The sequence below is a fragment of the Canis lupus genome, chromosome 5 (genome assembly GCF_003254725.2).
Source record: "Canis lupus dingo isolate Sandy chromosome 5, ASM325472v2, whole genome shotgun sequence".
NCBI lineage: Eukaryota > Metazoa > Chordata > Mammalia > Carnivora > Canidae > Canis > Canis lupus.
This window is the reverse complement of record NC_064247.1, coordinates 36,306,579-36,323,579: the sequence shown is the minus strand read 5'-3', so window position 1 is coordinate 36,323,579 and position 17,001 is coordinate 36,306,579. Positions and strand designations below refer to the sequence as shown.

General features: G+C 37.8%; 1 protein-coding gene across 4 annotated transcripts in view; it reads right to left on the bottom strand.

Annotated features, from left to right (window-relative positions):
* MAP2K4 (mitogen-activated protein kinase kinase 4) overlaps positions 1–17,001 on the bottom strand; it is a 136,546-nt gene that overhangs the window by 33,355 nt on the left and 86,190 nt on the right. For all 4 annotated transcript variants that reach the window (XM_025428354.3, XM_025428355.3, XM_025428353.1 and 1 more), the window contains 2 exons: positions 5,180–5,299; positions 2,562–2,613 (listed from right to left, as the gene is read on the bottom strand). In XM_025428354.3, the coding sequence (XP_025284139.1) occupies positions 2,562–2,613; positions 5,180–5,299 (172 nt within the window). The remainder of the gene's footprint in view (positions 1–2,561; positions 2,614–5,179; positions 5,300–17,001) is intronic.

Here is a 17,001-nt window from a genome sequence, read left to right as displayed (position 1 = left end):
ACAGTATCAGACCTTTATTTGTATTCAATAAATCCATCCATTTAATAATTATTTCTCCTTGAGAGAGATTTTTCTGACATTAGATGACTTCATCAGGTTTCCCTAACCAGCCCTTTCTTCCAGTTGGCCTTGAGAAACCAGATTCATTTTCACGCCTTCTAAAGTGTGTGTGCTTACTTTCCTGTCAATTTGAGAAAGCCGAAATCTCTTCCATTTGCTTCTCCAAGGTTTTATAGTCTTGATAAATTGGGCCCTAGGCTTTCACCCCTTCTTCACTGACAATGAACTCAATGCCACTATGTGTTAATCCACTGTCTGGCCCATTCTCTCTCTTTGCTTATGAAGCCTCTATCCTGGTCTCAATGCTTCTATCCATTTCATTGTCACTAGCATGGATCAGTGAATAAAAAGGATACAAATAGATACAAGATACAAAAATATCTGTAACTCAGAAGGGGATGTACAAAAAAAACCTGAAAAGGTCTCCTGCCATCACTGACAGGGCTGCTTATCAAGCATCTATCCTACCACCCACCCCACCCCTTCCAGTGGAACCTGTATTTGATTTTATGGAAGTATCCCCTTTCTTCTCTGTAGCTGCAACCATACCTCTCCAAATGAGGGACTGGCTGGTCCAATTATCAGGGTAGCCTGATGCTCCTTGCCCAGAACCAGTTTAGGGTAAGGGCATGAAGCAACTCTGGTGAATGAGGCAAGAGAATACACCAGAGCAATGTACAGAAGATGTCCCAGCTCCTATGACAGCCACACAGGAAGAGGAAGAGCTTCTCCAAGAGGTATCATGTCTACATGTGACACTGGGGACTTGCTTTGGTAGTTATCACCCTGAGGATGGAGCCAAAAGAAGGGTGCTTGAGCCCTGAACATACTGTCCTTAGAGCTACCCCATCCTTGGACTTGTTAGGACAGATAATCAATTTCCTTGAAGTTTAAGGCAGTTAACTATAAGGCAGTAACTCATGATCAAAAGGACTCTTCACTGTAGCAAAAGAGCTAACTGATCCTAATAAAAAAGACTGCTATATTGGGGCTCCTGGGTGGCTCAGCTGGTTAAACATCTGCCTTGGCTCAGGTCAGGAACTCAGAGTCCTGGGATTGAGTCCCATGTCAGGGCTCCCTGCTCAGCAGGGAGTCTACTCCTTTTCCCTCCTCCCCTCCCATCACTGGTACATGCTCTCTCCCTCTCAAATGAATAAAAAAAAAAAAAAAAAAAAAAAATCTTAAAAAAAAAAAGACTGCTATAAACTCATGGTTTTTATTTTACTAATAGGAAAACCCAAGTTATTTTTGAAGCTTTTCCCTTTTATTCAGCTACTCCTCGGTCACTGTCTTAGTGCTTTACTGTGACTGGCAAGTATCTCTAAAGTAACTGTAAATGCCCTAAAGGTGATACTACTTTCATAAGTGCAAAACACAGCCAAAAAGGAAGGAAAATCCCAAAAGCAGAATGCAATGAACTACAAGAAGAACAAAATCATTTTGTTTATGGGCCTAACTCTACATGACTTTAAGCCAAAAGAGAAAAATAAGCCCACCTAAAATGATTTTTAACAAGCATCAGGGCAAAGTAAAATTAAGTGAAATATTCTGTGGTTCAAGGTTAACTCATTTCAGTAGTCCTGAGTCAACCCCAAACTAAAACTACTTAAATGTGCCAATTACTAATTTCTGTAACCATGTTTCTAATTTCTAGAAACCATGTTTCCTAGAATGTGAGTCTTTTCACTTCTGCGAATATAACCTTTTACTTTCTGCCCTATTTATTGTCAGGCTGAGTCTCGCACTGTCACATATGGTCTTGGGTTTACCCATTACAAGTATCTTGAGGACCAGGAACCTGCAAACTTCTTCAAAGCCACCACCCCACTGCCCTGAGTCTAGCAGAGCAAGAAAGACAGCAACTATTTAATCTATTAGCTGTTTTAATTTCGTGATTCCCATTGACTTCCAATAAATCTACATCAAATACATCAAATCCTGACATTTGGACCTGTGCCCAACAAGGTCAAGATCACTGTTCTCACAAGTACAAATGCTTTAGAGGAATTTCAATGTACAATAATAATTAAAGCATCTCTATTTGCTAAATGTCCTCTTAAGCAAAGAAGAAACACCTGTCTTAAAATGCTCAAGGTACCACCCTCCAAACTCTTTCAATGTCCCCAGGATCACCTTCGTGCATATTTGTATACAAAGAGAAACATTATCTATTAAGCAAATAAATAATTATTTTTCAACTAAGAGTAATAAAAACCTTGCGGCAAAATCTATTTCAATTTGTAAACTTGATATACTAACAAGTTAAGCTGAAATTTATAGAATCTCAAAGGAAAAATACCCTAAATTAATAACAAAGTTTTACGGAGAAAAAAATAGTAATAGTGTCAGGGTACATATGTTTTACTAAAAATAGAAATATATCAGAAAAGCATACACAGGGACATTATAATTTTCAATAATGTTTTCCTATTAATGAAAAATATTAATCTCTTTAAGGAAAAATATTAATTTCCAACCTATAAAAAATAATTCATACCCACCTCTGTGAATGATTTTCAAGTTTTCTTTTAAGTGGTTTAGTGCTTTCACAGTCTAAGGACAAAAAGCAAAGATAGGATAAACAACCAATATCCTTTAATCCCACAGCACACAGTTCATCATAGGTTAACAGCCTTATAGCCGTTCACATTCTTGTAAGCTTAATTATGTCAATATTCTGTCCATTTTTTATGTTAACTAAAGATACTAATTATTTTAGATCTTCTGAAAATGCAGTTGTTTTTACATGCTATTACCTGACAGCTAAAAAGAACCCAATAACTTATAATTTTTTAATAAGTCATTACAAAGTTGTACATTACTTGCATCTTCAAATTTTTCAAGAATGGAAGTAATTCAGTACAAAAGAGTCCAGTCTGATTCCATTATCAATTCTATCAGCTAATAAGTCTTTCCAAATTTCCTCCGTTTCTCATAATTATTCATTCACCTTCACTCTGTGCTGAGTCTTCAAAGTAATTTTGGCAAAGTCAAAGTATCTGTTCAACAACTATGGGAATTTCTGCAGAATTTACATTGTTTAATCACTGCTTGTGGCCAGAAATTAGGCATTTCTTCAGAAATATAGGGAACAGGGGCTTGAATCGAAATTTCTACAATCTCAAAGAGAACTGAAGAACAAGCCAACCCTTTGCTATCAAATGGTCAAGTCTCTGCTCCATCAAGCTGCTGGGTGTCAGGAATGCTGAACTCGTAATTTTTCAAGTAGCTAAGGCCTTTTGTGTTTCTTTGGGTCATTAATTAGCAAAAAAGAGGTTTAGCACAAAGTAATTTTAAATGTTATGCTTAATAGAAAGGATGATCACCGAGTCTAGAAACATAGGCAAATATGTAACAAATGATTTATTTGTGTGTCTACATTACACTTACTGCAATACACAATAAAATAATTTTGTCTATGATTTCTAACTTCATGATCACCCTGGTTAGAAACAGGATTCTGGGGCAGCCCAGGTGGCTCAGCGGTTTAGCGCCGCCTTCAGTCCAGGCCATGATCCTGGAGATCCGGGATCGAGTCCCGTGTCAGGCTTCCTGCAGGGAGCCTGCTACTCCCTCTACCTGTGTCTCTGCCTCTCTCTCGCTGTCTCTCTCATGAATAAATAAAATCTTAAAAAAAAAAAAAAAGAAAGAAAGAAATAGGATTCTGGGATCAGGTTGCCTGAGCTTAAATCATTTGCTACCTACAACTGTATGAAGTTCAAAGCAAATTAATTACTTAACCTCTCCATGCTCCAGATCTGTCATCTGTAAAAGGGGTTACTATTCACCACAGAGAGTTGCTATGAAGATAAAATGTCATAAGATCTTAGCCTGATGCAAGTAAACATTCAATAACCATTAGCTACTGTCATTATTCTACTATTGTTGCATTATAATTATCATGAATAGTAAAAGTTCCAAGATAATACTGGGTTTGGGATATTGGACAGAGAGAGAAGACAAAATTGACCAATATAAAATGTCATATATCTTCCCAAGAATAAACAAGTTTCTAGAATTACTCAGTTTCACTTTATAAAATCATATGAAAGGGTATATACTGTAATGTTAAGCTCATAAAATATTTAAATTTATGTACCAATCTGGCTAAATAAATTAAAATATTAACATAAATCTTAAGACCATTATGACTTTAATCTGATTTTTTAAAGTCCAGTTATACACACACACACACACACACACACAGACACACGTAAGTTTCACAACTAAAATACAGTTCAGAAACTGCCTATGGATTTTTATATTAACCCTTAATGATCAAATAGGATCAACTGGCAATCAGCAGACTATACTGGAGGTGAAGGATGTAAGAACAAAGAGGCAGGAACTTGCATGCAACCAGAATTTCTACTTTACGGCTTCCTATAAAACTTAGCTTATACATCTACTAACCTACGTCAATGTCATTAGCTCAGAGTCTCAAGGCTTTCTAAGAATCTTACTAATTTTACTCCATTGAAAGGATTTTTGTGAACAACCTTTGCAACTAAAAGATTCAGAGGAAGAAAAACGATCAGGAATTCACTTTGAAAACTACAAACACATGTGTAAAAGAGTACCTCTTTTGTTTTTGGTACTCTGATAAAAGTGAACTGGCCAAATCAGCAGCAATGTTGGTTACTGAAACTGCCAGTCAAAAATTTCAATAGCTTAGAGTGGACCACTCAAATCTTAAACCACAGGAAAGACACCCTAAGAATTTCAGTGAAAGGACTTGAAGGAGACTGCTGTGATTCTGATTAATTTAGAGATAATGGTGAGAACATAAGCAATTTAAAAGTAGTTAGAACAACAGGGCTAAAAGGAACAGAAAATTTCTTTTTCTGGTTTTGTTTACAGCACAATCTACTATGATTCATTGTGATTTTAATGAACAGAATATTGTAGTTTTTACATAGAACATATTTTGAAAACTGTTCTTATGACTTGTACTAATTACCCCACAGAAGTGATTTTTGTCTGTCTTCCTATTACAAATGATTTTCCAGGAAGGTCAGCAACATTCTGTGAAGGACATTCTGATAGGTGCATTCAAAACTCCAGAAGCATCTTTATATAAGTATATACAGAAGGAATAATTTGAAAACCAGGTACTTACTGCTAAAGTGATTTTGCCTAAAATTTCTTCTGGAATAACATCATCTAATACACTATATACATATTTGTAAAACTTATCAAACGAGGTAGACATGAGTTCCATACAGATCCAACAGTCACCCTATAAAATAACAAACAGCTGTTATTCCTTTACATCTTAGTATTAAGTACTATGTTTCCTTTACTTAAAATAGAAATACAATTAGAGAAAAAGCAATCTTCTTCATCTTTTTTTTTTAATCTTGCATTAGAGGGAATTTTTGGTTTTTATTAAAGCCCTGGCCAGAAGAGTCTCCTCCTGTGTAAACACAAACTTATTTATTCAACTTCCCCACTCTTGACTGTAAAGTCAGGGATGGTCTTATTACATAGAAATTTTTGTGCTTTTAAAAATATATCAAATTTTGCCATAATCAAATACAAACATAGAAAATATGTGGGAAACTGTTTACTGTCACTAATAAAGAAAAGCAGATTACAGGAATCCAGAGGTTCTATATAAACTTCTGAAATTAGTAAGAAAGGAAGAAAAATACACAGAGCAAACCCAATGTCTCAAATCCTTGCACAAATGCCCCCTTCTCAGGTGGCTGACATTTAAAATGCAGGTCATTTCACTCTTAGCATCCCCTCACCCTGCTCTGTGCTGTCTTGCCCTGAAATTTTATAATAGAAAATATAACTTGTTATGTTTGTCATCCAGCTCCCTTAACTAACACACACTCCACCAGCACAGGGGCTCAATAAACATTCCCTAGATGAATGAATGCTTGCCATAATTAAACTGAATCATCCAAACACTGTTGGTAGCATCACAATGTGTTTTAAACCAGACAGAAGGCAATTTGACAATAAAACAAGAGAGACAGTATTTATACCCTTTGATACAGTCATCTCATGACTGGAAATCTAATTAAACAAATAGTTCACAAATTCCAGAAAAAAAGAAAAAAAAAAAAAACAGAAACAAAACTCAAAAGCATGGAACGATCTCACAAGAAGGAATGGAGTACTATTAAAGGGATTATCTAATATTACTGTTACTTGGAAACTACATGGTTTGTGAGAGGTATGCATGAAAAAACACAGCATATGAGCAGATAGCCCAGTTACAACGCTCAGAAAGGATGAGTATGTATGAACAATCGCCACAAAGGACCTTACAAGCGTGAGAACAGATGCCAGGACTATGATAAAAATGATCTCAAAAGAGTTTGCATGTTGTTACTAATTTACAGGCCCAGCTGTATCCTTGGAGATTTTTGACCACTAATCTCCCACCTGGATAATCATGTAGGAGGTTAATGCCCATTAAGGTAAGAACGGCCTGTGTAGAATGACAATCCAATCAGCAGCAGAGCCGTGAACAGAACAAAATCCAGTTGCTCCCAACAACACATACAAAGCCAGGACACTGTCTCACATGCAGGAAACACACGCTGCGCTGAATATGGAGACCAGCACTCTGAAGACAGGACGGACACCCGCTAGAGCATGCATGTAGCTACATGGCTTCACAGAATGCTTATATATTTGACACAGTGAACTTCTACTTATATTTAAGTCTGTGTTCTCTCTCTGTGGCTCCTTCTTCTGAGTGCTCTTGCAGATAGACACTCACAAAAGACTAGTAACATCCTTCACCCAACACAAACACTTGAATTTATTTGAAGCTAAAGACACCATCTCAATAGATGCACTAGAATTTTTTTATTAGAGCAAAAGAGAGTTGTGGGACCCCCTCAACTCCTCATCTAGGAAACATGGCTGCCCCACCATCCTCAACAGAGTAGGACAAAACTCAAATGAGTTAACACATAAAGTACAAAATAAAGGGTCTGGCAGGTACAGAAAATGAGGGTGGGGAGGAAGGATGGAAAACAGGAAGGCAACTAAAAAGAGAGAGACAGACATGGAAGAGGGGAAATAAAGGCAGGAACTAAGTAGAACTTGGGGGCAGGGGGGGAGACAGACAATGCTACAATCAGCTCCAGAGAGACCGAGAGAGATCTCTGTGGTTGCCAAGGCACATAGCCTAATGTGAACTTCTGATTTCATCTGGCAGTTCCTTTTGACCATAACTGAGAACAGACAGCAGCAGCAGTGAGCTGCTTTTGAAAAAAACAAGGGGGGTGGGGGTGGGATGGTTTGAACTGCCTCAAAAAGCAACAACAGCAACCTTATTTTCATGGTCGAGCACAAGAAGGGACACCCACACGACTGAAATATGCAAAAGCAGAAATCACTAAATACGGGTTTACTGAAAAGAAAGGTGGAGGATGATGAAAAACTGAACCAGTAAGATCAAGATAAGTGTTCCTAGAGACAAAAACCAGATAAAACCACTGGCTGCTTAGACATACCCACTCAGAAAATAAACTGTTTAAAAAGACACCACTCATGGAGCACCTGGGTGGCTCAGTGGTGAGCGTCTGCCTTTGGCTCAGGGCATGATCCCGGGGTCCTGGGATCGAGTCCCACATTGGGTTCCCCACAGGGAACCTGTTTCTCCCTCTGCCTATATCTCTGACTCTGTGTGTTTTATTTATTTATGAATAAATAACAAAATATTTTTAAAAAAAGACACCACTCACAATACAAAGAAAAATTGTAAAGCTCCTAGGAATGTATATAACAAAAGAAGCAAAACGCTCATGACAACATGTATAAGATATGACTAAAGACATAACAAGTGACCAAAGAAAGAGGCAAACAATGTGAAGACACAAGATCATAAAAGTGTCAGATTCCCCTAAATTAGCTTAAGAACTCAAGTAAATTCTAATCAAAATTATCATGTACCTGGACAAGCTGATCCTAAAACATATAGGAAAGTTGAGCCAGGGTGCACGGGTAGCTCAGTCAGCTGAGCATCTGACTCTTGATTTCAGTTCAAGTCATGATCTAAGGGTCGTGAGACTGAGCCCCACACATCTGGCTCCACATTCAGTATGGAATCGGCTTGGGATTTTTCTCTCTCTCCTCTGCCTCTGCGGCCACACTCACATGCACTCTCTCTCTCTCTCTCAAATAAAGCAATTAAATTTTTTAAAAGAAAAGTAGAGCCAAGAATGGCCAAGGCATTTTTTTTTTAAAGATTTTATTTATTTATTCATGAGAGACACAGAGAGAGGCAGAGACATGGGCAAAGGGAGAAGCAGGCTCCTCGCAGAGATCCCGATGCGGGACTCGATCCTGAACCCTAGGGATCACGTCCTGAGCCAAAGGCAGACACTCAACCACTGAGCCATCCAGGTGTACATAGCCAAGATGATTTTAAAGAAGGGAGCCTAGTCTACTAGACAAAGATTTTTTTATAAACCTGTCACAATAAAAGGCAGTGGTATAAAATAGAGAGGGAAGTAAAAATACCAACAGAACAGATTCAAAAGCTCATGCACACATGGAAATTTGAAAGATGATAAATATAGCAAAGCAAACAGTTGCAAAAGCATGGAATATTCAATGAATGTTGCTGGAACCACTGGCCTTCCAGATAGAAAAGAGTTAATTAGGTAAGTACCTCAGATCATTCACAAATAAAAATACCAAAAAAAAATCTCAAATGGATTTTTTTTTTAAAGTTAAGGCTTAAAACTTTTTTTAATAAGAGTTCTTCAGGGTAGGAGACTTATTTCTTCTCCAAATCACACATGAAAAGAATAAATCATGAAGAGTAAGATCCGCTAAATTGAACTCCATTATAATGGATATTTCTGTATGACAAAGGATACCATACTGTAAGTTCAAAAATAAAACAAAAGCACCTACTTGGATAATAATCAAGAATTAGTACCCTGAATACTAAAGCACTATGCTAAATTAATTAGGCAAAGACAAAACTTAACGGAATAATGGCAAAGGGATATTGATAGGCAATTTACAAAAGACCTGAACACATATGTAAAAAAATTATGTACCTTGTCAGTAGTAAAAAAAAAATGTCATTTTTAAAAATTTTTTTATTTATTCATGAGAGACACAGAGAGAGAGAGAGAGAGAGAGAGAGAGAGAGGCAGAGACCCAGGCAGAGGGAGAAGCAGGCTCCATGCAGGGAGCCTGACATGGAACTCAATCCCCAGTCTCCAGGATCATACCCTGGGCCAAAGGTGGCACTAAACCACTGAGCCACCCAGGCTGCCCGAAATGTCATTTTTAAAAGTAAGATACCACTTCAAACTCACCCAATTGGCAAAAATGAAACATTTAATAATACCAAACGTTAGCAATGAGATCTATGTCAATAAATGTTTCTGGGTTGCCCAACAACCACCTCCTCTTTGTTATTTACATCATGCCCAGCTGAAACTACATATCCCAATCTTATATAGAGAAGGGCAGCCAGTGAAATGTCAACACAGTCGGCTGATGATTGCAGAACAGCCTTTTTGGTTCTTCCCACTTCTCTTCCTTTGTGTGGACATTACAGCTGACCTACACGAGCCAACCTGGACCACCAGGGCAACCTTAACAATGTAAACCACAAACTCAGTAAGCCACTAACAGGTTCCAGTACTAACACCCAAATACTATTCCTGATATGGAAATCCTCATTCTTATTGGTAGAAACAGAAGTTAGCACAACTGCTGTGAAGAGGAATATGCCAATATAAAGTTGAAAACAATTCATATTACTTAACCCAGCAATTATATTTCTAGGCATATGCTATACAGAATCTGTAACCTATGTTGTTAAGGAGAAATGCAAAAAGAAGTTCATTTTTACATCCTTTATAACTGCAAAAATGAGAAATGACCTATATTAGGATTATTAAAGAAACATTAAAAAATGGTATATTTAATTATAGAATACTACACAACAGTTAAGATAAATTAACCAAATCAGGGGTGCCTGGCCAGCTCAGTCAGTAGAGCATCCAACTCTTGATCTCGGGGTCATGTGTGTGTTTACTGGGCATAGAATCTACTTTAAAAAGCCAACAAATGGGATCCCTGGGTGGCGCAGCGGTTTGGCGCCTGCCTTTGGCCCACGGCGCGATCCTGGAGACCCGGGATCGAATCCCACGTCAGGCTCCCGGTGCATGGAGCCTGCTTCTCCCTCTGCCTGTGTCTCTGCCTCTCTCTCTCTCTCTCTCTCTCTCTGTGACTATCCTAAATAAATAAATAAAATATTAAAAAAATAAAAAAAAAAAATAAAAAATAAAAAGCCAACAAATAAAATGTTGGGTCCACTGTGATTCCCCTCTAAGTGTCTGTACGTTCAAACTACTTCACAGTTTAAAAAAAAAAAAAGCAAGAACTACCTTAAGAAACTAAAAACAGATGAGCAAATTAAGCCAAAATATGCAGAAAACAAGAAGAGTGATCAGAATGAAAAAAAGAAAATTTTTCTTTAAAGATTTTATTTATTCATGAGAGAGACACAGAGAAAGAGGCAGAGACATAGGTAGAAGGAGAAGCAGGCTCCCCACATGGAGCCCGGTGTTGGACTTGATCCCAGGACCCTGGGATCACAACCTGAGCCAAAGGCAGATGCTCAACCACTGAGTCACCTAGGTGCCCTTGAAAAAAATTTTAAACAGAAAAATAATATAGAAAATTAATGCAACTAAAAGCTGGCTCACTGAATGATGGATAAAATTGATAAATCTCTAGCCGGACTCATCAAGTAAAAATAGAGGAGATGCAAATTACCTATTAAATTGTCAATTAGTTTGACAATTTAGATGAAAGAAACAAATTTCTTCAGAGAAACAAACCACCAAACTTTATTCCAGAAGAAACATAACTTGAATAGAAAACTCTGTCTTTGAAAGTAACTGAACTTGTAGTTGAAAAGCTTCCCATAAAGAAAAGTCCTAATTCAAATGGCTTCTTTGGTGAAGTCTACCAAACATTTACAAAAGAAGTAATACCAAGTCTATATAAATTTTCCCAGAAAGCTGCAAACAAGGGAGTATTTTCCTACTCATTCTATATGGCTAGCACTAATATACTGACATGAAAGCCAAACAAAAACATTATAAGAAAAATACGGATCAGTATCTCTGAAGAACACAGATATGAAACTTCCAAATAAGGGCACCTGGCTGGCTTAGTCAATAGAGCGCACAACTCTAGATCTCAGGGTCATGAGTTCAAGCAAGCCCTACAATTGGCATGGAGCTTATTCAAAAAAAATAAGTAATAAAATTTTAAAAACAGAACTTCAAAATAACATTTCAGCAAATTTAATCCAACAATATATTAGAGTGGTAATACATGATAATCAAGTAGATTTATCCCAGAAATGCAAGGTTGGTTTAACATATGAAAAGCAACCCATGTAACTTACAATATGAAAAAAAGAATTTAACATCATACAATCACCTTAAAGATGTAGAAAAAGAATGGGGGAAACTCTAACATCTATTCCTCATTAAAAAAAAAAAAAAAAAAAACCTCAGCAAATTAGGAATAGAAGGGCACTTCTTCAACCTGATAAAGAATATCTATGAAAAACTTACAGCAAAAAAAAAAAAGAAAAAGAAAAAGAAAAAGAGAAGACTACAGCTAACATCGTCCTTCCTGATGAAACCCTAAAGATCTCCCTAGGATCAGAAACAAGACAGGATGGCCACTGTCACTGCTTCTATGTACTAGAGGATCTAACCAGCACAGTAAGATAAGACATAAGTAAATAAATGGAACCCAAACTGAAAAGAACTCTCTTTATTCACAGACAACATGATAATCTATACAGAAAATGTGATGGAATCTACAAAAAGCTACAAGAACTCATAAGTCAACTTGCACTAGAATGTCCTAGGGGCCCTCTGGGTGGCTCAGTCAGTGAATCATCTTCCTTCAGCTCAGGTCATGATCTTGGGGTCCTGGGATGGAGCCCCACACCAGGCTCGGCGGGGAGCCTACTTCTCCCTCTCCCTCTGCCCCTCCCCACTTATGTTCTAGCTCACTGGCTCACTCTCTAATAGATAAAAATCTCTAAAATTCTTTTTAAAAAATTAAAAGGGGGGATCCCTGGGTGGCTCAGCGGTTTAGTGCCTGCCTTCTGCCCAGGGCATGATCCTGGAAACCCGGGATTGAGTCCCACGTCTCAATCTAGGAGGACTGAGTCCTCCTGCAAGGAGCCTGCTTCTCCCTCTACCTGTGTCTTTGCCTCTCTCTCTCTGTCTCTCATGAATAAATAAATAAAATCTTAAAAAAAAAATTAAAAGGAATCAAGTTTAAAGACCAGCACTACCTGATCTTAAGACTAGCTGGAGGACTCAAGACAGTGTGGAACTGATACAGAGACAGAACACAAACAAATCAATAGAAAAGACTAGCTAAAAAAAAAATTAAAAAAAAAAAAAGGACTAGTCCAGAAACAGACCTACACACCTGGGGTCAACTAACTTCTGACAAAAGAGCAAAAGATATCCACATGTAAATAGTAAACATTAATCCATACCTCCCTACCATATAAAAACGAACTCCAAATGGATTATAAATATAAATGTTATCTGAAATTATAAAAGTCTATAAGAAAACATAGGAGAAAATCTGAGTGACTTTGAGTTAAGCAAAGATTCCTTCTTACATACAATATCAAAAGCACAATACATTTTTTCTTAAAAAAAAAAAACCAACAACAACAAATTGGCCTACAACAGTATTAAGAACCTTCATTTTTCAAAAAAAAAAAATGTTGTTAAGAGTATAATGAATAAAGTCACACATGGGGGAGCAAATACTTGCAATCATATATCTGATAATAAACTTATATCCAGAATATGTTTTTTTTAAAAAAACTCCCAAGGGGCACCTGCGTGGCTCAGTCAATTAAGTGTCTGACTCTTGGTTTTGGCTCAGGTCATGATCTCAGGGTCATGAGATCCAGCCCCACATTGGGCTCCATGCTGAGTGAAGAGTCTGCTTGAGATTCTCTCCCTTTCCCACTATTCTTTTCCCCTGTGCTCTTTCTCTCTCTCTCAAATAAATAAATAAATTTTTAAAAAAATAAAAACTCCCAAAACTCAAAAAGAAACAAAAAAAGCTTTTTAAAAAATAAAGTTGGAAGAGGAACTTCATCAGAGAGGACATATGGTTGGTAAACAGGCACCTGAAAAGCTTTCAACGTCACAATCCATCAAAGAAACAAATTTAGGGGTGCCTGGGTGGCTCAGTCAGATAAGTAGCAAACTCTTAACTTGGGCTGAGGTCAAGATTTCAGGGTTCTGGGATCCAGCTCCTTGCGGGACTCTGGCTCAGTGGGAATCTGCTTCTCTTCCTCTCCCCTCTGCCCCTCTCCCCACTCATTCTCACACATGCATGTGTGCACCCTCTCTCTAAAATAAATAAATCCTTAAACAAAATTTTTTAAAGACAGTGAGATTCCAGTTTACACCAATGACAATGGCTAAAAATTGAAAAGACCATCCCAGGTATTAGAAAAGATGTGGAAGAAAGAGAAGTCTCATACATTACTGGTGAAGGTTGAAAATAGTACAACCACTTTGGAGAATAATTTTAAAAAGTTAAATATTCACCTACCATATGATCCAGCCATTCCACTACCAGCTATTTACCCAAGGGAAATGAGAGCACATGTCTACTCACACAGTTGTATACAAATGCTCACAACAGTGTTATTTGTAACAGACAAAAACCAGAGACAATCCAACAGTCCCTCAGCAGGAGAAGGAGTGAACCAATCGTACATAGCATATCCCCACCATGGAATACTACTTCCACTACTCAGCAATATAAATGAACAAACTATTGACACACACCACAGAAGGAATTAAAAAACAATTACGTAGAGTAAGGAAGATAAAACATACATACTGTACTATTCCATTTACATAAAACTCTAAAAAATGCACATCCACCTACAGAGGCAGAAAGCAGCACGGTGGGAGCAGAGAGGACATGGGCACAGGGAGTGGGAGTGATGGAAATGTCCACCTTCTTGATTGGTGATAACTGTACAGGTGTACAACTTGTTCACACATATGGAACTGTACCCTCTCAATACGTGCGTTTTATCATATGTTGATGTTCCCTCAATAAGGCTGTGCTTAAACTATGCAAGAGGAAGGAAAGGAAAGAACATAAGCAGTAGCAGGGGGAGAAAGGGAAGAATGCACTAAATTCAGCTAATATCAGCGCCTTTTACATAACCCAATGACCAGCTTTAGTCACCAGTTACTCAGAATAGTATCTCCTACACTAGAATTTCTCCAACCTCCAAAGATACTCAAAGTAAGGGCTTCTGTGCTTTTAAATTCTGAAAATCTATATATTAAAGGACATTTTTAAAGTGATTCTAGGTTTCAGTTCTGATAAACGGAAGGTGCGGACCTTTAGGCAAGTTACAGGCTACAAGTTACGTTTATTGTTCAATATTGTGAAGCTCTTCATTTTTCTGTCTTCAAAGTCTGAAAATGAGTTTAGAAACCTGTGCAATTAGATGTCTTAATAACTTACCAACATCAAATCCAAGTTGTACTTTGGGCTTTTTATTTGAGTTCAGCTCCATTGTAGAAAGAAGTATAAATGGTTGGAGACAATGGCAAAAAACAAGTTTCCAACTTAGGTATTAAATATTATTCAGTCATTGCTCTGAGTAAAACTATGGAACTTGCAGAGGCTCAGTGATTACCCAAGAGCAAGATTCATCTCTCTACAGAGGAGCTGCCAGGGTAAGAAAACTAACATCTCATGAGCTCTCTGATTGATAGCTGACTGAAGCAAACCACAAGCTGATGTCTTACGGGCATACGTATGATAAAACGAAATGTCCTGGAGGGTTCCTCACAGGGACAGTAATTAAAAGTCATTTGTCTTCCTCATAGTGGTGATTAGGTGAGAGTCCAGATTACATATGTTCATCTCCAGTCTTTCCTTTCATAAACCCAGAATTGTGTGTCTATTACTAGAACTGAAGATCACGTTGCCAAAAAGATTCTTTTAAATGATCAATCTCAAAAGAAAAATGTTTCTCTAAACCCTTATTAAGTCTGTTTAATATTTTTAACCTTTGTAACCTCAGGAAACACACTCTGCCTATGCACTCTTTAAAGGTGAACTTTTGGCTTCTAAACTTTTTTTTTTTTTTTTAATCCAGAAAGTACCTATTACTTCTTGCAAGAGGGTGGAGAGAGTTCATGTTCACCTGTCAGGGCATTTTGCAACTTTATACAACTTAACTGTGCAGATCCTCAGCCTCCATCAGATCATACTCAAAAATTGTAGTCCTGTGAAAAAGTAATTATTATTTTTTATTTTTTTTGTAATTATTTTTTTAAATGAAGCTGAAAGTTCCTCATCCCTAGACCACTTGTTCTATAACAGAAAGAACAGTGAGATTTTTGTCCCTAAAGTCCCATCTCTGCTACTTCTTTATGTGACTTTGTGACTATACTGACTATGTGACTATAGTGACTATGTGACTATGTGACTCCCATCCAAACAGTCCTCAAACCTCAGCCTCCTCTCTAATTAATTTAGAGAGGGAGAAGGGGGATGATGCCCCCGAATGCCCTGAGACCATTACAAAGAGAATATATATGAAAACTGTAGAATAGTCGACAGATGTTTGTGCTTACAGCTGCATTATCTCAACTCCCTTCCACCTCCCTGAGATATTGACAATGCATTTTACCCTGCTTCTCAGAAGAAACAATGAAGACACTGTTCAGATACTACTCCAAGCTTTCTGTGTTGTTTCCAATATTTGCAATTCTGGGTGTCACTTACTCTGCCTTCTTTTCATAAAATCAGACTTCTACACTGAGTAGGCTGGGGTTATACATCTAATACTGCCTAAAGGAATGATTAAACAATGAACATGAGACATAGGCTGGAGTACCTGAGCTCAATGGAGTTGAAATACAGCTAAGATAGGGCCAGTAGGAGCCTCAAGTGGCAGAGCTAGAAAAGCAGACTGTGGAATCCAGTTGGGACAGACTGTAGTTCAATCCCTAAGTAAGTACTGCTCTGCATAAGCTCTGAAGAATAAAATGGCCAGAAGATTTAGTGATTATAAAGACTAAATCAATGGTTTGGGAGAAGGGAGGAGGAGATGGCAAGACTCTTGTGGAACATAAAGAAAAGTTCCAGATTCATGATCTTACAGACAGCACGACTTTATGATACACTTAGGTTCAGGACAGAGTATGTTCCTGAACATACGATGTATACTGTCACAACGTACTACTGGTGTGCTATGGTGAAGGAAGACAAATCCCGTGTACCCAGTCACAAAAACGAATATTCGAGTCATAACAAGTACAAGGACAGAAGTACAAAGAAACTAGAGGAGTCTAGAATTAACTGTAATTAATTACTGATTCAACAAAGCAATGGACCCTTCCACCTACTAGAGTCACCTCTTAAGAGCACAGAAAAACAAATCAATAAAAACAGATGTACTGAGTAGGGAATTAATTGACTAAGCTCAAAGGTCTTCTCCAATTTTAAGACTTCAAAAATTTCTAGTCAAGTTAAAGTCAGGTCTGTCTTACAACACAGTATTTTTTAAGTCAGGAAATAAAACAAAACCCCCAAGGCTACATCCCCGCTTTGTGATCCAGTCCCAGAAAAAAAGAAGGGAGGGGCTTCTCACCAGCTCATAACGGCCCCACTAGCACAAGCTCATCCTAACACTTTCAAAATGACAACGGTGTTTTATAAAGAGTATTAAAAGTGTGTAAGGGATCATTCAGCCGAAGTCCCACTCACCTAAGTAAATATCACAAATGTGTGAGGACTGGCCAGGATACCCGTAAGTGTCGGATTGGGGCCCAGCTCCAGCTCCAGCTCCACCCACACCCCCTGCCCTAAATCCCTTCCTTCCCTGCCTCGGGCAATGAGATG